The 23151-nt window shown below is 43.4% G+C and overlaps 1 protein-coding gene across 1 annotated transcript; it reads right to left on the bottom strand.

Annotated features, from left to right (window-relative positions):
• Window positions 1-562: 562 nt before the first annotated feature.
• Window positions 563-20425, bottom strand: plpp2b (phospholipid phosphatase 2b). Its single transcript, XM_030050113.1, has 6 exons — window positions 19683-20425; window positions 7407-7558; window positions 6147-6409; window positions 5856-5913; window positions 4370-4546; window positions 563-3475 (listed from the first exon to the last, which is right to left on the bottom strand). Exons 1-6 carry the CDS (start codon window positions 19741-19743, stop codon window positions 3314-3316), a joined length of 873 nt encoding a protein of 290 aa, XP_029905973.1. The 5' UTR covers window positions 19744-20425; the 3' UTR covers window positions 563-3313.
• Between the last annotated feature and the right edge of the window lie 2726 nt (window positions 20426-23151).

Genomic DNA, 23151 nt, shown 5'->3' with positions numbered 1-23151 from the left:
GTGCCAGTGGGATTAATGAAATAAGTGTTGAAGAGATACTCTGTGATTTATGACCTGTTGAATAATATTTTTCTGAGAGAAGGGGCTATATGTGTCATCATAGATTTATGACGGATTTACTATGAAATACTATGTTTTTAAATGTAGAATGCAATGCTGTATCATATACAAAGCCAATTGCACATTCCATTCCTTATTACAACACTCTTTTGAGGTGTGGAGACCTTCCAGTTTTTGCACTGAAGGATATAGAGTTTCCATCATTCCAAAGTAAAATAACTCGCAATCAAGATTAGAATGGGCTAACCAAGAACATGTTGAAATCTAGATGATGCGATAGCTTCTCATATTTCATTTAGGTGATTACAGGATATAATGTGCTTCTAATCAGGCTTCACAAATCACTGTCTGAGGCCCAACGGGGGAGAAGGGCATATGTTCAGCATCACCACCTATCGAGTCAACATGAAAGATGCATATCGCACTACCACCTCATTAATTCCATCAAATGCCATCAGTGAAGTTACATGCATGTGGAAAAAAATTACTCCATTAATATGTCTGAACATGGATTTGTCTTTATTTAAAATGATCTGGTTTACACACAAATCATCTACAGATAAATCAGTGTACAAAAGCAAACACAACATGAATTATATTTGACATATGCACTACAGAAAGGCCAGCCAGTGCCTAGTTTAAGGCACTAACACGGTAAAGTGTAATAACACATGGGGCCGCATCACCCAGAGCAGGCCCAACTGAGGGCCCTTATTTCCAAGGAAAGGCTAGAGGTGAATCAAAGGCCATGACCATTGCTACATTCTCATCCATTGTTTTACTTTTTGCTTTTATCTGGACAATTAACATGGACGCTGTGACACACAGGTGATTACGGGGGTTGCACAACATTTCATTGCAAACAGCACCATGTGTTTCTGGTTGCAAATTTGAGTTTTTAAAAGTGCAGAAGTCCCCGGGGACTATGGCTCACCATGAGAGAGCCCCTCCTGTAAAGTACCCTGGCCTTCCTGCGTCCCAGATCAGCACTAGGGGCCTCACAATCACTACCAGGTGAGATTCTCTCTCTGTCTTCCTCCGCCCCTATCAGCTCTGTGGTGTGTCTGATCTGTCAACACTTCTCCAGGGTCCTGCCATGCTATACAAGAGCGGTACAGCAAACGTTATTCACAAATTAACCCCATCTATCGACACAGGAAAGGGAAAGGGAAAGTAGAGGGATCTTTGAAGTGGGAACGGAGCAGTGTTACTGGCTTCCAAAACACTGTTTGCTGTGGAAGCTTTTATCATTACAAGAGCCTTTAAAAAGCCCTGCCAAGGCATCTGGCTTATGTTTGGACCTGGAAACAGATACTTTTGTGTATCTTTGGTGCACACACTATTCTGAGAAGGCACCGATGTAGCACGGGCAAAAGCATGTTGTACATGTGAAATTAAAACTTACCTACATGTGAAATAAAAACATACATCATGCATACACATACAAATCCTTCATTCAACATGGAACATGTCTCATTGTATTAGTAGATACAGTATTTGTGGCTCATAGTGGCAAGCAGGGGTGATTGCACAAAAACCTGAACAGCGCTGGCATTTATAACCTTCTCTAACCTTGTAAGAGTAAATAAAGAACTTCTCATATTTAAAATAAATTAAACACCATTTTCAAAATGGCTCTCTCATACAGGCACACTCAGGCTTCTTTGATTATTATCAATGGCGCAAAATACAAAAAGAAAAAATAAGACAAAGGCCAAATATCCAAATATTTGAATGGCAGTGATTATTTTGTAATCTAGTAGTGGTATGTTGAAAAAAATCCAACAGAAACTTAAGCTATCCACATCGATGGATGCTACCTCCGTGCAGTCCATTTCACACAGATGAAACAATAGTCAGTAAAAACTTTGCACTGAAGCATATATTGTTTCTGCAAAATAACTAATCCTGGCCACGGATTATGAGAGTATCGCCCCAGTTTGTTGATCTGATTTGGCAATCACACCTAGTCTTTATGACCAAGGCACATCTTTGGATAGGCTGTGGCATCGTTGGGACAGACGAGCTGCAGTACACATACAAGATCTTTAACACTCAGTATAGCTGGCCGCATTATTTCAAACATTATTCATCACTAAGACCATTCTCTGGACACCTTCTTATAGTTTGAAATGGGCAACGATACAACATGACAGTCACTGAAAGTTAATATCACTTGGTAACAGCTCAAATCCCATGGAAACAGCTAAAATAATGCATGTCAAACTGATGAATGGGGACACTGTTGTGCAGTCTACTGTGGCATTCCAATTAACTCCACTAGCCTATATAGGGAGCTCCAAAAATATCAGTTCTTTGGCTTTGTTGGTCTAGATGCACAAACATTTTAAGCAAGCTGGCAGAGAGTCGACAAATTTTAGACCATAAGATTCTCTGCTGCTGACTATTGAGAGTAATGTGCTGCAGCTCAGTGATCTTCTAATGCATCTCCTTTTTGATTTCATGGCTGTGTGATAACAGAGGGGTGTGTATGTTTCAAGGCTGCATCAGGGTTCCTTGTAGCAACGACTTCTATGGTGTGTGACTGCCTAGTGTCTCGGCACCATTTCTGCAATCTGTCTGGATAGTCTACTGAAGTGTGTGGCCTGCTTAGGGCGTGCTAAAATGGAGCTAAATAAGGCACTGTGCCATCATATTTAAAAACTCTTGTCTTTCTTCATGTCACTTTAAAAAAAAAATCACTGCCAACAATTTTGGTACTGTACATATAGACAATAAAAACCTAAAAACATTAAGCGTATTACACTTCAACATCAACAATGATGTCTCAAACAACATGTTCCTCTCTCTCTTTCAGGAGAAGAGGAGGTCGCTGTGGTGTCTTTGGGAGGGGGTGCAAGCATCCAGGGTTGGGATTTGGCCCCTTTAGTCAGTCCAGTGGTTGGGGAGGAGGTGAAGCGTGAGTGGTTGACACAGAGAGAGCTGGGTGCTTGGGGGCTGCAAACTACAGAACGAGCTCCTACATTTACTCCTCTAACACAGGACTACATAGAGTTAGGTGCAGAAGAGCAGAATACTGACACTCTAATCTTCTCATCTTATATGCATGGAACTTTCCATCTCATATAGGGCTAGGGGGTCTGCAGGCTGGAAGATGCAGACTGCAAATAACTCAAGTTAATCCCTACACGGTGTCATTTGCAGAATCAAGACTGAAGTGAGTAATATGTACCCTCTTACACAGGGTTGGGGGTGTGCAGGCTACAGCCCAAGCTCCCAGCATCAGCCCCTCTCACACGGGCCCAGGGTTGTGGTGGTGGTAGTTGTAATGGTTGTTGTGCTCGGCGTCTACAATCTGCAGGCTGGGCTTCCTCACCGGCTCCTCGCACTCAGCCGTCTCTGCGCTGGTGCAGCGTGGAGGACGCTTCTTAAAGAAGTCTGACACAAAGTGCACCTGTAGGGGAGAGGAGGTTAGTATTGGTCATCCTGGGAGGATCTCTCCCACAGAGACTGGTGTGAAGGATGTGGAGGGGATAAGGGCTGGGCTGGAAAGTGTGACTGCACACCTCTGGACGAGTGTGCAAACAGCTGTTAAGTGATACACACACGCACTGGCACACATGTTCACATGCACACACATCTGAGAGGAACACACAGAAAGCAAGCACAACCCCTCCAGCCCTGAGAAGCCATAAAACACTGTGCCCAGGAGAGTCTCTAATTGCACACAGCAACGCAAAAGCCAAAGGCTCAGGCTCATTTCCCAATGAATCACGCCTGTGACACACACACACACACACACACAGGATTTCCACAAGGCGTTGCTGACAGCGGTTCAATCAAAACAGGGAAGTGGCCAAACAATAAAAAGCCCAGCTGGATGTGGTGCCCCAGTGGTGGAACAGACTATTACCTGGGAACTTGTCCATGTGAGTGTGTGGGTTTATATCAGCTCACACTCTGTTACTGTCACACTTCTCTCCAATCTAAATTCCAGGGAATACTGATCTTCACTGTGCATTGTCCGAACCTCTTTTACAAAAATGAAACATGGACTCACTAACTTTAAGATTTCCATCATGCCATTCCTATGACTAGGGGCAGTCCAATCCATAGTTGCCTCTCATAATTTGATATTTGGAGTTTAGTATAAGGACTGGAGCTGCTTCACAAAGAATGACTTGTGGACGATGGTAAAGCTGCCCAACTGGGACCTCCAAGCTTCATTCTGTGGTTTGTGGCTTCATGACAGAGTTGCTCCATGTGCACATATATTGATTAAACTGTCTTTTATTATACACCATAGAAATGATTAAATTTAGTGATGAAAAAAGTCTTGAGGACTCACGTTGAGTATGGCGATGAGCGCTCCCTGAAGCAGGCCCACCAGCACGTCACTCCAGTGGTGCTTGTAATCAGACACTCGGGTGTAACCCACATATACCGCAAAGGCCACCAGGAAGAACTGGATGGTGGGCCGGAGAAGTCTGGCCCACTTGGCCACCAATCTGGCCTGAACGTAGAGCTGGAGGGGGTGGGGTGGGGGGTGACAGAGCAGAGGGTGATTGGGTTTGATTGAAGAGAGAGATTGGGGAGGAAAGACAGCGTGTATATGTAGACATTCCTTCCTGCTTTTTCAGATAACATGCTATTACATAGCTAGAAGATGTTATTAGTGGTTTTGGACCCCTTGTAGGACTATCACACCAAATAATCGAACATAACGCTGAGCTGGCAGGCAAATGCAAATGGTGTCTGCATCTGGTTTCAATGCCATCTACTGCATTTGCAGTCAAATAATAATGTCCTCTAACACGCTGACAAAGCGGTGAGGTAATGGCACATTCAAATGTCTGTTTTGCAAAACTAACAGTTCAAGAGTCCACTCTTTATTTGCCTGGTTATTTTATCACACTATACAATGAGGTTTCAGGATAGATAGTATCTTAACCAAACAGCAATGATAAAAGAAGAGAGGATAATTTTTTTGGAGGGTGACTAAATATCTGTTTAATGCAAAAACAGAGGCTGATGTGCTTCCCATTGGCTTTGACTGTATAAAGGTGCTGAACACAGATGCAATTTATGCCCACTACAGACTGAGCCTGTTTCTCACAGGAGGGAGGCAGCCTTCTACTGAGCTGCTGCTGGAGGTGTAGAAGTTGGCATTACACTGCTGCCCCCCTGCCACACAACCACTCCGACCCAGCACTGAACGCTGCAGGACACTTATTCAGCAAAACAGCACACAGAACACAGCCTGGATATCACAGCTTAGATCCATTTGTTTGCACCATCAGTCACAGCGTGAATGAATATAAATTGCCGGGTAAACAGAGCCTGTGGACTGGCATGGATACTAGCTGGAGATATTTCTGTCTTTTCTTTTCTTTCAACCAAACAAAGTTGAGAGTGACTAATTGCTGAGCTTGGCCTCTTGAAGCATGCTGTTTCGCAGCGGCGCCTGGCCTTTAGCACAAAGAGATGAGGCCAAGGGCAGTGAACTGGATAAGCCTGGAAGACAGAACACAGTACATGCCTTGCCTTCCTAATCGCCGGGAAATAACAGTGCGGCCCTCCAGCTCTTTTCTCTCAGTATCCACATTCTTCGTCTGAACTCTTGCCTTGTCCTTTTATGTTCACATGCACAAAATGGCTCTATGAGCCTCTTACCCCACCACAACAATTAGCCCTTTAGTCCTGATCCAAATATAGAAGCGCACCATCAGAGGAGTCCATCTGGGGACTCATAAGATCGATTCACATGGAGATACATATTTGAATGGAGTTCTGGGATCTCTGGCGATTGCTTGAGGTTTATGTGCTGTACTTACTGCTAGGAAGAGCATGCAGTACATTCCAAAGGAGGAGTGGCCAGAGTAGAAGGACAACCTGGAGAGGAAAAGAGTAAAAACCGAATCAGAGAACCTCAGGCACATTTATAACGCCTTGTTAGCACCATTATTGTATTACAGTGTTACAAGGTATCAGAATACCCTTGAACCATGTCCCTCCCTCTGCCCACCTCTCCTGGGTTGGAGCATTCTTTTATTTCTGATATATGAACCACTGCAGCGGAGGCTTTCCTCTCCAAGTACAATAATACCCCGCCGTCTTCCTCCTACCTGGACTCTGTGACGTCCTGAAGCGTGCCAGTGCAGTTGATCTCCTGCATGTAGCCTTTGCAGACCTTGGGGGCACATACGGCCATGAAATTAGGCCTCGGTCGGCCGATGGTGTATTTGGCCAGGTCGGTCAGTGACTGGCTGACAGCTGCTCCAAACAGGAAAGTACCCAGTACCTTGTAGAGCGCAGCTACGTACTGGTTGAAGTCAGAGTTCGAGTAAATCCTCTTACTGTAGACCAGGTAGGCCTCTCCAGAGGAGATCTGAGGAGAGAGCAGAAATTGCAGGAGCAAGAGTCAGATTGCCTATTTGAGTATTTTGCTCATTTTTTATTCATTTTTAGTCATTATTTGTTGTATCATAGGAATGACAATACATTTTCCTACTACAAGGAGGCCAGAGGCAGAGCAAAAGTAAATACAGAAGAGCCTGGTTAGCTGTGAAGAAGGATCTGACAGTTAACTCAGGCTGCTGGTCAACTGTTTAGTCTGATTCCATGGGGACGCTGACCCGGTGACAGGCTTTTAGAACAACTTTATCTCTTCTCGCTGATGGTGTGAGTCATACAGAGGCATCACTATTAAACTGAGATTGTTTTATAAACAGTTAAATAATCCTTGTAGCTGCTTTAAACCTGGGGTGTCAAATATTTGGTAGTGGGTTGCCCTTGTTCAAATGAGACCTCACAGGGGCCAGATATTTTTTTTTTGGCCAACATCAGTACGACCCAAGCCAACACATGGTTAATTTAGGCTATTTCTGATTTATTATTTAAAAGTCAATCAATTTTCATCCTACCGATCAATGAGAAATTGCATGCTGGCACATGAAAATAACACAGAAGTTACATAAAGCAGGAGAGAGAAATGCACAGCCTTGCCATTTACCTTCCCGATGAAAAAACTGCTCTTTCCATCTTTCTTGAAAAACATCCCATGTAAACCTTTCGCTTTATTGATAGCATGTTCGCTAAACTAACATAACACAGCAACGGTCAGTACAGCAGCTAGGTTTTCCTGTACTTCCAGCTGATTCTACTTAATTTATCATAAATCATTAAATTACCAATTTATCATGGAAACCTCTTATTCTGCTTTTTACACATAGTTGATAATAATTGGATTCAAATATTTCAATAAAAAATGAGTGTTTTTTCCCCCTTTCCACAGTCCTCTAAACCTGACCTAATTATGGATGGTGATTGAACTTACAGGGTTTATGGTTCCCTATGAAAGGAGACTGGCCATGGGGAAAACTTACAATGACGACAGTGCAGGAGATGGTGACAGCAGCCAGCAGGCCATGGGTAATGGTGTCTGGTTTAAACGGGTACATGATGCTCTCATCGTCACAGTAAACTCCTCTTTGATATGGCCGGAACAGGATGGTCATGATGATGAAGGGCAGTGCCGCTGTGGAAAGAACAAGTAAAAAAAAAAAACAAACAAACAAAAAAAAAAAACAGGTTATAATGTCATAGGTGGATGAAGACCAGCCAATGTTCACTGTGACATAATCATAACGATGAAGGAAACGGTCAATAATGCATTAATGTTTGACTGAGATTTATGGTGCTTGATCACCGCCAAGATTATGACTAAGTATGCTGTTGGGCTGATCCAAGCTAATGGAGTTTAATATTTGAGAAAACATTTCTTTGGAATAAGAGATTTGTCTTTTCTAGTGGTTTTCAGACATTACATCACCGCCTAATCTGGGAAGTGAAAATGTTTCTCTAAGGATTTGCTGGATTGTTTTTCCTCTCTCTGAGGACCACGTACTCTAAAAATCACAGTGATGAAACAACCCACAAGCAGAGCAAACACTTGGTAGTTAAATGTCATGGTGGAGGCGCTCAGCAAGGGATTGCAAAAACAAACAGTGAAACAGCATTCATACACAGACCCGGCGGGTACGTGTTCAGTCACACACTGCACATACGCACAGGAGTGTACACATGCAAATGCACACATAGACAGAGCTTCACCTCATCTGAGTGGTGCGGCTGTGCACAAAAATACGTCCAAATATAGCTGCTCAAGGCTCGAGCGGATGGATGATGCCCTTGAGATGTCCTAAAACATCCCCAAAACACTCACCCACCCTCTCACACACACCTCTCTCAAAGACACACACGCCTTATCTGATGTGTGAACACCAACCACAGATATGCCATGAGGAAGACATTAATGTTCATTACCACAGTTCTTGTTGATTAGGAGAAGCTAATGAATACATTTCTCTGCAGATGCTCGCCTGTTCTTGCTCTTTAAGATTCAGTGTGTGTGTGTGTGTGTGTGTGTGTGAGAGAGAGAGAGAGAGACCTCATTTGCACAGCTGCGAAGCATGGCGCATTTCTTCAAGCCTTGTGCTCTTTTGTGTGAAATCAGAAGTGGAGCAGGGGACCCAGGGCATGTGTGGGAGATGAACTCCCCACCCTGAAATGCACCACCACCCTGCACAGTAGGCAGGCAGACAGCCTTGGGGCCGGTATGGAAATGCCAAGCAGCCGCATACTAAATGCAAGAAAAACAGTCGTGAAAAAGTACTGCATACACTTGAAAAGTGCAGTTTCCAAAGTATTACATTTCTGTGTAAATGAGCAGTGCACCCCTCCCATTCTTCCAAAATATCTGTAGCTGACATAATTCCAGGCGGACTTCCAGGGAGACTGACTGATGAGAGACCAAGAGTCCACATGCTATAAACTGAGACTAAAGGAAAATATACAAGTAGTTGTTGGATAAGGATTCAGCTAAGGTGAAGACTCTGGAGCACCACATTTATCTCCACCCAAAAGCTAAAAGTCCTGGCAGGAAGGATACGTAACTAAAATCTACTTTAAAACGTGAGGGAAAAAAAAGAATCAGATTGCCAAGAAAAAATATGTCCGAAAACAAACAAACAAAAAAAAATGCTATTGGCATTTTTTTTCTTTGCCAAAGACTTGAGTTGCAATACAAACAGATAGAGCTATTTCTATAATTTACTTTGTACTTAAATATGTGTATAAAAGCTGTGAAGGAGTCAGTGATAAGGTGTTAGTAATCAGAATTCATTCATTTTGTTGAAATTCTGTATGATGTGCAGAGAAGACATTAACACAAAATTTGCAGCATGTAGCAAGAAGCACTGAAAATCTGCATCACCCCATAACAATTAAATCGAACTTTATGGGCTAAATCAATAAGTGCTCTTATCTCTCAAATGGTTTTACAAGGCCAGTCTATTTCATGGAAATGCTTTGGAAATGTGTATATATAATTAATGGAGGGTGTGAGTATGTGTGTTTTTGAAGGAAACTGCAATACACACGTGTACCAACACATGCAGTTTATGAGTGTCTTTATTGTTGTCTGACAGGTTGCCAAGGTGACAAAAGATGAATATTGACATTGTGTGGTGACATGCCAACTGCACACGTGTCGCCACACAGACACCGTACAGACAAAAGACTCTTATTGGTTCAGTGTAGGAGTCCAAGACAAGAAAACAGAGCCTTTGTGCTGGGAGGTGAATAAACAATAGTGTTCTATAGGATAAACACATCATTGCACATCGACTCCTGGTATAATCTGACCTTGGAGGAGCTGGGTTTAGACGAGACACAGAAGGAGAGAAGAACCACAACACCAGCTGACTTCCAACAGTGTGCTCATTCACAAAACGCTCTAACCTTGTTGAGAGTTGATATTTATTAGTGTCAGTTTTAATGGGTGTATGTGTCATAAGATAATGATCCACAAACGACTATTTGTTGTTTTCTGAAAAGGGTATCATTGTGGCCGGTGGAGTGTCCTTACAGAACTGCAGGCATACTGACTTGCCAGCACAAACCATCACCCATGTAGGCTGGTGAGGAGTCAATACTCCCTCGTGTATTTTCAGCAACACAAGACAATATTTTTTTATGTAAAAATACAGCTTTGTCAGCATTAATTTTTAAGTGGGCTACAGTAGAGAAGAACATCCCAGCTTCCCTAAAGATTGGATACTTTGATCAAGACACTCCACCTACAACTGCAGGAAATAATGAATCACAACTAAAGCCTGAACCCAAAACCATGTAAAGCCTGGCGCTGTTCAGATTTGGTTTTAACATCCGTCTTGGCAGGTGGCAAGTGGCAGGTGAGGCAGATTAATTTTCATAGCTGGCATTATAAGTGACCACCTACTGTACCTTACTCCAACTTGCTCCCATACGGTCATTATCTGCTCAATATCCCCTCCCCATCCTATTCCTTCCTTCTGACCCAGTAGTGAAGCAGTTGTGCCCGACCACTCCATTTTTTTGGCTTGACCAAGACATCTCAGCAAACATTCACGTTTTACATGTCATTCCATTACCGTGGTAGGAGACAAAAACTCACTGCCAGTGGTTATCTTAGCCAGGGACAAGGATCCAACCTCGAATACTCTGTTGACAAACCACCACTACAACAAATCCTACTCATTCTGCCTTTATTACTACTACTACTACTGCTACTGTTACTACTACTAATAATAATGTGTTAAATGTATATAGCACTTTATCTTGAAACCCAAAGTGCCTCACAGTGAAGGGGGAAATAATCTCAACCACCACCAATGTGTAGCACCCACCTGAGTGATGCATGGCAGCCATTTTGCCCCAGAAGACTCACCACACATCAGCTTTGGGTGGAGAGGGAGGGAATCAGTGAGCCAGTTACACTGGGGGATGATTATGTGGCCAGATGGAGAGAGCTAAGTTGAGATTTTGCCAGAAAACCAGGGAACCCTCTAAGGGATCTTTAACGATCACAGTGAGTCAGCACCTTAATTTCACATCTCATCTGAACGACAGATGATACAAGGCCAAATGCATCCCTGACCACCTCTGAAGTGGTTTGAGTGACAGTATCACAATGTGTACAAGTTGCTACTCGTGATCAGATCACCTAGGACGCAAAACCTAAAAAAAGTGTGAATGGGCATGTTAATGAAAAGTGCCATCTGCTACTGGCTGATCTTTAGCTCCAGGTGATGTCACTTTGCATAAACAAACACTTATCTATAAATAAATACATGCCAAATCTACGACAATAACAGTGTCTAATGACAACTTAATCATCCAGCACCTATTCAATCCATCTCCTTCCTTCCTCCCCCTCCTCTACACCCTCTGTAGGAGCAGCAGCAGCTGGGTGACACCTGTCCCTGTGCGGCAGCTTCCCACAGGCCACTAACCACCAGACACCTTCTGCAACACTGTTTACTCATTTACCAGCCGTGTCAGGAGGTAGTAAATCCGGAGTATAAAAGGTATATTACACACATTTTCCTCTTAGCACCACCAAAATCCTGTCTGCGACAACCACAGGATAATATAGGGTCTCTCCAGCTCAACTAACATCCTGTCTCTGGCGACTTGAGGGAGCGCAGCGATACGTATCAACTGATGTGGCTTTTGGATGGCAACTTCTGCCTCTGCATCCTGCATCCTGCTTCCAGCTGGCAAGAGCAGAGCAGAAAGGCAAGAAACAACTGTTGCTGGTTTCCCTTTCCCCCTCCTCCCCCTCTTCCTCACTGACAAATAGCTGGATTTGAATCAAACAGAGATATAACGGATATGGAGGGTTTCATTATGGGAATTATTACTGTGCCTACTGCTGCTGCTGTTCCAATGTCCTGGCAAGTTAGTTTAGTTTGAGAATATCTGTCTGCCATTGCTTTGTTCAAAAATTACCCACCTTCAGTGAAACCATACAGGGAAGGAGCAGCAATGGGCTCATTAAGTCTAAGCACAGTGAAGTGACCACTCCATTGCTGCGTCTCTTCAAAACATTATTTTAAACATTTGCAGATGCCTGATATTTTCACTGTGGAACTTGATTGAAAATTACACAACCTGTCAAATACTCAGTAACGTTATTTGAAAGCATAATATTATCAGGGAGTTTGCATGGCCAGACATTTGAAATGAAAACAAACCTTGTCCTTGAGTGGGAGGGAACCGTGTGGATAGCTGTCATTACAGCAGAGAGGGGACAGGGTGACATGAAATCCGTTTCCACTTTCCATACTGCGTCAGGAAAAAAAATCCTTAAGGAATGGAATGTTTGCATTCAGCACAACATTAAAAATAAAGTGGAAAAGCAAATAAACCCAGGTGACTCGGTTGGAGTTGCTACTCAAGCTTGCGTACAGTTTGTTTAATGCATATTCCTTAACACAAAAGTATATATACAGCAGGTTTTGTGAGCTTAAGACTTGGCCTGGACAAAATCAGGGAAAGGTTTATTTACTGAGTACAACATGGTGAAAGTCACTTTAAAATGGTAGGAGGGTGTAATTAATTCTATGTTAGAGTCACATGGTATAGGAACTCCAGTCCTTTTCTCAAGCTTTTAACATGTGCCAGAACAGGGTATTAATGACAGTGGAGATGAAGAAAAATGAAGTGCAAAGCTTCAAAGAAAAGCTTCCAAGCACACAACTTCACAAATGTGTAAATGGCAAAATGTTTTTTTTTCTTTTCGTATGCCCATTGCCTTAATAAATCATATTCTAAAGTTTAGTATTTTTCTGTTTACCCATATGGTAAAGCTCATAGTGAGTAAAAAAAAAAAGAAAAAAATCAGTCCACTGGACCAAACTCGGATTTTCAGGCCTTGGGAGCTCTGCCAGTTTGCCGCACAGTTCATTGACTGAGTGAAGTCAGGGCACCTGGCCTTGAATAACCCTCTTCTGGCTTGTAAAGCTGTGTGCATTTTTTTTTTTTTTCTGTATTCATAATGAAGCACTGATTCAGCTGACACTTGAATTTAACCTGTCAGACATTAATTACAAGTTTGGATGAAAATAAAATATTGGCTCTCAGATGAAATGGTCCAAAACGTCTGGACTGCTGTTCTGGGCAGAACGACTGGCACGTCTTGAAGTGCATGTGTGTGTGTGTGTGTGTGTGTGTGTATGCACATCTCATGACCAATACCCCTGTGGATAATAAGTGGAAGAGACAAACCAGCCACTCTTCTGAAAAACAGACACAAACACACATGCACTCCTCGCAGGCAAAAATAGACCCACAGGCAGACAAAATAGGTCTCCAGGATACCGCGAGACTATCCCACAGACAAAATTGACACTACTCCACAAGTGGCTCCACTTACCGACACAACTGCATCTTTGACTTGAGCTAAACTTTTGGAATCTGAGATGCTGAGTTTTACTATTGAGAATATCCTGCTCAACCTACAGGGAAAGGGAGCGCGGATGGAAATACTTGAGGTACAGGAGAACCTCCTTCCTAGACACCTGCGTCTGTGACGGGGGGCGAACACTGCTGGTTTGGAATGTAGCCAGGAAGGTAATCTCCAGCTGCCAGTTAGAAATCTCCTGCCTGAGCCCCTAATAGGAGCCTGTTTGAAGTCGCAGGATGCCAAGCTCAGGTTTCCTGTCTTAGATTAAGGCAGGCCCCTTTCAGAGGCTTTGGTCCCAGTTTGAGGATTTTAATGCTTCTCATTTATCTGGCCACAATTTTACATTCATCCACAATGGCACCTCAGCGTCTCCCTCCTCTAAAACGGGTATTAGTGTAGATGCAACGCAGAGCTGAGTAAGTGACTGCATGTCAAGAGGGTCTAAAAATCTAATGCCAGTCAAGAGAAGGATCACAGATAGTACAATAGCTTAGGATTAATCAATCTGGTACTTGTCACGAACGCAGCGGCCTTTCAGCGGAGGGATGATTTGCGCTCCTTCCCCTCTTCCTTCCTCCAATGTGAATTCACATCCTCTATTGTGTTTCCATCTCCGACCCAAAGCCATCCATTCTCCCTTTCTGCGGCTCCTTCATTCTGCCTGTCATTCTGTTGATCACGCCGTCCTCCCACACACTTCTCTGCCTGATGTAAATATAGAGGCCTCAATGGGATGGTGCTTTATATAGCAGGCAGATGTGCAATTACACAGGACCATTTGGACCGCAATCACACTGTGGGACTGGGAGTCGAGGCTCGTCACGTCCTCGCTCTCTGTGACTCTCTTCCTATTTTTATTTGTCTTTACTTGTTCTCTGTCTTTGGTTCAACTCGGTGTATTTTTCCACTACAGAAAAGTCAAGAGTCAAATCAGGGTGATTGTGGTCAAACCGCCACAATCATCTGGATGACATTCCTCTTATGGTTTGAGTGCCTCACACCTACTTACCCCGGTTCCTCTGACATAACCTCCCGCACCTGCAATACCACATGGAAGATGGATTATGCACCCCAATTTGAAAAGCATACAGTCTGGGTTTTCCTTATGCATATTTCAGGGTGTGTCGGGTCTGCGTGTGTGTGGTGTCAGGGGATATTCTCATGCCCCTGGGCTGCCCTGCCTGGTCTAAAGCTCTCCTTCGAGGTCACAACTCAAACATTTGCTAGAACGCTCCCTTCCTCTCCAACTAACTTCTTCCACTCTCGTCGTTCTTGTCTTCCATGGCTCCAGTGTGTGTGCCATCCTGTGGGTTCTTTCTATTTCCTATCATTCTCTTCCTTTTCTAAATAGCTCTTGTTTGCTCTCCCCATTGTTTCCTCCACTCTCTTTAACTCCTTGCCATTCTTGTTTTTTTTTTTTTGTCCCCATCTCTTTCTGTTTGTTGTCCACTCCCTCACTACCTATACAGCCATCTCTCATCTCCTCCCAGTGTGGACACGTACAGAGACCGGTTTCTTCTTTCAGTCCCCGTTAGTCTTTCTTTTCTCCCTCCCTCGCACTTCCTCCTCCCAGTTCAAACACACTTTGTTCAAACGACAGGAAGGAGCCCGGGCTGCCAAAGCCGTGTAGTGTAACAATGAGGTGATGTTATAGACTTTAAAAGAGACAGCTCGAGCCACCTAAACAACTAAACTCTGCCTCTCTCTGACTGTCTCACCCCAGGCAAGCTGGACTGACTAATGTGGAAGGTATGTGCTGAGCCTACAACCTCTGCCGCCGTTGGCCTCTGGAATTCTAATTCACACGAGGAACGCCCAACTTCCCCCAGTCACACCAAATCCTGCTGCTGCTACCCATTCTTGATTTTTAATCCCACTGTTTTGCTCCCTTCATCATTTACGCATGCTTAGCACCAAGCAGTGCAGAAGGAGGGAGGGAGGGAGGGACGCAAGGTCAGACGAAGGGTGGGGGTGGGGGTGGAGGGGGCGGCTAAATCTGGTTTGGCAATTAAAGAGTCTGGGAAGGGATCAAAGAAATGGACCACACAGGTTTTTACCTAAACTATTTTAGTTTATAGGAGGAGCAAAAATCTGCCTGTGTCTACGGACCCAACCAGCACGGTCCTGAAGATCTCTAAAATCCATTAAAAGTACATCATAATCAAAGTTGTAGCAATAAATTCACATAAATAAAATGATTACTCGATGATGGCCTACATTTCTTTTCAGTGGTTTGATTACTGACAGTGTTTCTCAAAATTAAGATCACATTTCCCAGAAGCATCACTGTCTTTTGCTTTAGAGGATAAACATGTTGATTTTTCAATTGGCTTTAAACTCGTTCCACTGTCTGCCACGGCAAGAAATTATTAACCCATTTCCTGTTTTGTGCCATAAAGCACTATATTTGTGCAATAAAGCAATAAATGAGAAATCTGGCCAAGTGGCACACACTGTATAATTCAGTCTAGGGGCTGGTGAATGTCTTTTTTCCATTGATGGTGATTATTCAAATGTCTCAAAATTAATGTGTTACACCTTTAATTCATCAAACACTTTCTATGTTTACTGAAACTCTGTCAAACCAAATGTTTTGGAAAAACACACACACACACAAAAATCACAATAAACATGTCTCTCGGAGGAGCTTGTCAGTTTGTTGAAAGGGCCTCAGTTTCCATGACAGGGCTCTCCTGGGGACACCCATTCCCATCAGTGTTTTCAGTGCCTTTCTCTGAGAACTCAGGACCATCATTCTTCCCAACACAACCGCATGAGAGGCCCGGCTCCCTGGAGATGCTGCAGCATGGTTTCACTAACAAGCCATAGCCAACAACCACTTCATTCCCTGAGCCAGCAGGGTCAAAGAACATGGGGATATTTACATGTAACTGAAATCTAATAAAATGAAAATAATATGAGGAAATAGCAACTCTTTGATAGTTTTATTGCTGAGTGCTTTGGGGAGCAAGCTCTATTATATCAGTAAATATATCAGTCAGTAACAGGACGCTTGCAAAATACTGAGAAGAAGAGATGGTAAGCTACGATGATTGAATTATAGTGAGACCATGGAGGAAAATGAGGGGAACTCCACTGCCTAATGCTATACCTGCCAGTTGGAAAGGGAAAAAAAATTACAAACCCAAAGTTAAATTTGCTGACTGTAAGCTAGCTGTGAGCTTCCCAGTGTCTGGCATTATCCAAGGATATAATCAGGAACATGAAAAACAGGACAAAGTACAGGGATACAGAAGCCTCCCGATGGGAAATGAGCTGGATACGGATTGTAGAGTCAAAAAACACTATTATGATGAAAAATCGCGTCCCTGTGTAGTCTTTCCAACACAGCATCTTTATTCTCAGCTGTTTGTATGTGAATAAGAATGGGGCAAAGAAAAAAAAACACAGGGTGGAGAGGAAACACATAAACTTGTTTGACTGTGTGTGAGTGAATAGTCAAATATATGCAGGACTTCTAACAGAACTGGTTATTCACCATTTGCTTTGTACTACAACAAAGCATATTAACACAAAAAAACAAGACCGTATTATATGAGTCTAAGCGTGCGTGATATCCATGCCTTGCCTCGAGGGCATTTGGTAACATATTACTCATAAATGACAGCTCGGTACGGTTCACATCGCCTTCAGCTGCACTTAATTTATGTGGCAATGTGGACTGTGCCGCTCCTCTGACTTCTACATAACCTGCCTGCTGGACCGACGTCCACGCACGGTGGGCATGGAGAGGTTAACCCCGGTCTTCGCTCTGCGCTCTCAGCTAACACCCACCATCTATTTGTCCTGAGTATAGACTTACATAGAACAGGACAGAGGAAGGGAGGGCTATGGAGGAAAAAAAAGAAAGACTAAAGAGGGAGGGAGCTGAAAAAAAAGGGGGCGAGAGCTTTCAATGAACAACATATTCACGTCCAAGGAAGATATCCGAGAAGCTCAAGATAGCTCAAGTATCCCTCGTGATGAATCCCACAAATCCAAGGTATAAACAAGTCAGATAATATGAGACTTGGACCTCATGTTTGAAAAAAAAAAAAAAAAAAAAAGAAGACGAGTGACTCACTCCTTGGCTCTGGTCAACACTTTGACTTAGATTTCTTTATTACGGGTTTGAGTGTGTTCCTCACTGTGAGGAAGCAGGGAGGTTCTGAAGCCTCGCCATGTCTTGACTCTTTTTTGTTTCCTCCCTTCTTAATCACGCGTTTAATTCATATCACACCACTGTTTGTTACTTTGTCCTGGGCAGGGCAGGGTGTGGACACATGCTGGTGAAATCACCTCATTAGACAGTTTTCACGTGCACCATCAAGGCCTCTGCGGTCCAAACAAAAGATGGTTTTAGGGAGGGATTATTTGGTGCAAATGAAAAATACAGCTTGAAACCATGAGATTAATATTTGGGGTTAGAGGGTCAGATTACTTTTCTTTGGTAAAAGACCAGAGTGGTAAACCTACCCTACTGTTGAGAATAAAGTTGCTCAAAGTCAAAGATAACTATAAGAAATAACATTAGAGGCTGGTTTAATGTAGGTACAGTAACTTGTGAATTTAAATGACTCAAATCTGTTTGATATAAATGTTTGTCTAGACAAAACTCCTCAAGCCTACACTTTAATATAGTGGTCAACATAAGTCCCAGGTTATTATTACATGGCTGGAGCAACCTCACATAAGCATGGGGTTGACCAGATGATTATTTGGGTGGGTGAGGAAGTGGGTGAGGAACCGGGACAAGAGGCGACAGGGTGGGATTCAGCCATCAAAACCTGACCGACCAACCGATCCGACCATCAGCCTTAAATCCCAGACTTGTGACAGTGCAGTGGGGAGGCTTATGAAGTCGAGCGGCCCTGCAGTCTAAGCAGCAGTGCAGGGCTGTTCTCACCAAAGGGAAATCACACGGTGGGCTAAGCTCCGAAAGCCAGGGGAGATGCCGAGGCCGTGGAGCAGATCAACCACAGACATGAGCTATTATCTGCCCCCGGCCTCTGTCTCTATCATCCCCGCCGCCGTCACACCATGCAGGCACGGCAGCAGATGAACGTGCCCAACACCAGATTCATTTTGCAACACGTCTGCTGAGTGTTATTATCGCAGCAAACCAACCTCCCACCACACTGGTACATTCCACATCCACACATCACCGGGGCTGCGTCTGAGAAGAACTTGATGTTTTCCCTTCTTTTGCAACATTTTACTTTATCTCCATGATAGAGACGCTGCCAGGGTCAAGAAAAGTCACGAAACAATGAGGGATTCAGATATTTTGAACACAGAAAATTTTTAAAAAGAGAGCATTCAGGTTTTTTTTTTTTTTTATGTGTGTGACATAAACCTTACTGTTTTAATCTATCCTGTTCATTAAAAAATAATAGCAAAAGACAAAGAAAGGAGGATTGATGTTGACAATTTTAACTGCAGTATGCATAATTGATGGAGCTCCTCTTCCAACAACTAATTATTCGCTCATTGCCCTGAGGGAGAAGGGAGACATCTTTCATAACAACTTAACCAATAATGATGTGGTTTAGCTTCCAGTGCAGTGTACTGTAGAAAGCCATATTGCTCCTTCTAAAATGATTCCTAATTTCGGTTAAATAAAAAACAATGGTCTGTGAAATAAAAGTGGAACCAACATCACGGGAAATGCACCGAATGGTAAGAAGTAGGACAATCTTGGGAGGATTCTTGGCAGACAAAATAAGGGGGGCACACACACACACACACACACACACACATACATGCATATCAAATTTCCATAAACAAACATTCAGCTTCCTGAGGCTCTGTAAAAATCCTGCAAAGTTGTTGAGTACAGCAAGAAAAATGGAATGAGAATGATAGTTTCCCAGCTTGGCCATGGCGCCGTCTAACATCACATTATTCCAGCCCGGGACAGCATTTAATTATCTGCATAAACAAATGGGATGACACAGGCAGATAGGGAAATCCAATTACTTCATTTGCTTTTTAAAGAGGGGCTTAGGGCTCAAACCCGTTTATATCATGTCACAACGTTTTGTTTATCTCTCTGGATTACAAATACTTCATGTTTTTACGACAGTACAGCATGCAACTTCAGCAAGCACTGCTGATTTATTCCTGCAGTGCTGTAACTGTTATTAAAGTGTGATCAAAGCTGCTGTCATGCGCGCAAAAACAAAGCGCACTTGACTCCCGGGGGTCTCCAAGAAACGGACGCTACCAAATAAATAAATTAAAAAAAAAAAAAAACAAAAAAAAAACATAATCTGCTGAAAACATCTCCATTCTGCTGCAAGATGTGGCTTAGATTATGCTGACGTATGGTGTGGTGAACTGATTTACTGTGTACACTGTGTCCATGACTTACCTACTATCACACACAGCACGTCCATCACCACGTACAGCTTCTTTTTCCTCAAGTCCTTCATGGTCGCTCCGTTCAGAAACGTTTTAAAAGCAATTAAACACAACCCGAGGAGATCAATTACTTTGTGGATAAGCCAGCTGGCATCAAGTCCATGGGCGCTCGCTTGACCTGGAATGGAATTGCTATGCAAACAAACAGGCAACCTGTACTGCGACTTCTTCCGGGATCCTCTCGCCTACCTGCGATGGCATTGACAGCATAGGTGTGTGCGTTTCCCGACACGACAACCGGTTAAAAACCTGAGTCCGGACGAATCGGCTGCAGCGCTCCAGCCGTGCGCCCCGTTACGCGCATTACTTTGGGCACCCGAGCCGGACAAGGAGGGATCCTTCGATTTCGCTGCGCTGCGAGGCGTCAGGGAATCCAATATAAACCCCTCTCTGCGCGCATCCACACACGCGCGCACGCACACACACACATAGAAACACACTGCGGTGATCCCTCCTCCCAACTTCCTCGTCTGGCTCCTCGCTGTCTATCTGATCATGTCAGCTTTAAAGTGTGCGCACAAGCGGCAAAAGGCGAGAGAAATAGCCTCTCCGTGTGTTTCCCTCGACTCTGTCTCTCCCTGCCTTGCAAACAGCGGTGTGTCGAGTCTGTGCAGCGCATGGGGACGCCAGCGGCCACTGTGCCATACTGCTGAGAGCAGCCAGGAGGAGGTGCCTGACAACCTACACCACACCATCAGGTCCAAAGTGCTCCTGAACAAGAGCAAAAAGAAGAGGAGGAGGAGGGGGGGAATCGGGCCATGAAACACGCTGGAATTATTCAGAAGGTTAAAATGTTGGTTTTCAAAGCAGTAAAGTGGATTTTAAAGCACTGCGTCAAGGTTGTGCTTTTCAATGAAGACTGTCCCCATATTTAAAGTACTGACAGTGACATGGAGAGCCCCATCCTTTCTCATCCCATCATGCACTTCAGTTTGCCCATGAAAGCCCAGCTCAACTCTTCAACTGCTCAATTCTTTGAAGAGCTTGTTAACCTTTTCCTCAAGAATCCCCTATTCCTGCACATAGAGAGAAAAAACAGTGTGTGTGTGTGTGTGTGTGTGTGTGTGTGTGTGTGTGTGTGTGTGTCTGTGAGAGAGAGAAAAAAAGAGAAAACTTGAAATTAGGAAGCTGAGTCATTCAGTCCCGACTGGGGGTTGGCTTGTTGAGGCTGACTAATAAAACCAAACAGCGTCTAAATAGGGCCCACATGTACCACCACAAGCTACATAAGTAGTCAGTGCCCTGACATCAGACAGAGGCAGGGAGCTGGACCCACGCTGAGCACAGCACATCCACTCGGTGGGTTGTGGAGGACCAAACTTCCAGCCTTACAAAAGCAGGGAGACTTTTATAAGGCCTGCTGGGACTGTTGCATTAGCATGACTTAACAGCCGCAGGACTCCGAGCCAAAGGACTCGTTGCTCCAGGCAGCCAGAACACACTCATGTTTCCCCATCAGCAGTCAGCAACAGGCCAACACTCCTCTGGCTGTATTTAGGCAGGGTAGAGTTTCAGCCCTCTATTTGCAATACAACTTTCCATATTAAGATTGCAAATTCAGTCATCTTGAATTAAGCTGATAGCTACACATACTGTGCCCACACGGTGTGTCTCATGCCTTTATTTGTCTTTCTGCACATTCGCAAACATGGTAGAAATAAGTGCATGAAAAAAAGATTTTATTGCACATTGTACATTTACAAATTAAAATCAGGCACAATACAAATAAAACAACAAATATCTGGTATTTAAAAAAATAATTCAGGACTGAAGTTTTACCATACAAAAAGTACATTTAAAGATGAGAATTATCTGCCCCCTCCTGGCTGTTTCTAGCAGCAAGAAGCTTATTTCATGGCCCATTCCTGACAAAACACTGAAAACAAAGTTTTGCCTTGGAGGGTATTCCAAAACCAAAACTAGAGAGCTATATCCTGGTGATAGTGATTTCAATCTGTAAAACAATGTTAGGTTTAGGTTAATAATCCAGCTGTACTTGATGAGGGTTGCTCAGCGAAGATGATCAGTGAAACCTTTTAAAATTATCTGACTAACCTGCAAATCCTTCTTTGTGGAATACCTTCCTCCTCCCTTTCTAAAAAAAAAATATTTTAACAAAACTGGATATAACCGGAATATAAATAAGATATAAAACTGACCAGCTCATTCACAAATGTTGTGAGGCAGAGCCCAAGCATCCATGCAAACACCAGTCCTCACCCACAGGGGAATACCACTGCATTTCAGCCTTCACCTGTTATTCGAATCTTGTGAACCATTTGGATTTTGTAAGCTCAAGCGAAATGAAAGTTTTGCCCATGAACCCAGATGGCTCGTGGGGTTAATATAATGCCTGTGCCCTAAGGCAGCTGCTGTACTTGAGGATGGCTGGCAGTATGAGAGGGAAGGATGGACCAGCATGCAGATGCTGATTTTTCAGACTGAAAAAAATGTATTCAGACCATCGAAAAAAATGAGGAACATAAACAATTTAATTTCGAGCAAATCACATATGGTCCTCTGGAGAGTTAATGGGGAAAAAAATTCACATTACACAAAACACTGGCACTCTTTCATTTTGCCAGAGAGAGAAAAACAGACATTTTTTTTTTTACCCCGTGTCACCTGCTGTCTGTGGCCCAATCAGAGAAGGCCTGTGGAATTAGTGCCACTTAAACTCAGGTGGCATCAATCTCTCCTCATCTGGAGCTAAATGGAACTCAACTGTGCTTTGACTGAATATTAATGAATTTCACCCTCTCAAGAGGCATAATCAAAACATACATATTGTTAGTGATGTTGGTAAACAAGTAAACATTCAAATCTGTGAAACTGGCAAATATTACAGCAAAAAAAAAAAAAAAATACAAACAAAAACATTATAAAGGGGAAGTGCACTTCTTCTTCTGAAAGGGTCAGATAGGTCAGGGATTTAAAGCCCCCCTGCAGAAACAGCTGTGTGAGCAGAAACAAAACACAAGAGAACAAGCATTTCTCAAACGGCACAAATTCACGGCTCAGATAAATGTCGGTGCTGGGCGAGAGGAATGTGCACCTTCCTCTCAGCATTCCTCTCAGCATTCCTCTTCCTCTCACTGACTCAGGGAAATTACATATTGGGAGCGGAGAGAGCCGGCTCCATGACGGCAACTCGATTCGCATTACGGAGCATTCACCACTGTCGGTACACACACACACACACAAACACACACTTACACACCTTGCACCCTCCCTAATGCAAATATTCCCATCTGTTTTAAAGAAAGCAGATATCTTTTTTTTTTTTTTTTATTAGATTCAAGCTGCTAATAGCCACTATTCTGCACTGACATTCAATATCCTTTAACTTGACAATTTTCACACCAAAAAATGAGACAGATTCAGTGTGACACCAAACTCTCCACAAAAACCAAGGCTAA

The sequence above is a fragment of the Myripristis murdjan genome, chromosome 4 (assembly GCF_902150065.1).
Source record: "Myripristis murdjan chromosome 4, fMyrMur1.1, whole genome shotgun sequence".
In the NCBI taxonomy this organism is placed as follows: domain Eukaryota; kingdom Metazoa; phylum Chordata; class Actinopteri; order Holocentriformes; family Holocentridae; genus Myripristis; species Myripristis murdjan.
The sequence above is the reverse complement of the archived record's forward strand: the minus strand, read 5'-3'. Positions and strand labels throughout refer to the sequence as shown.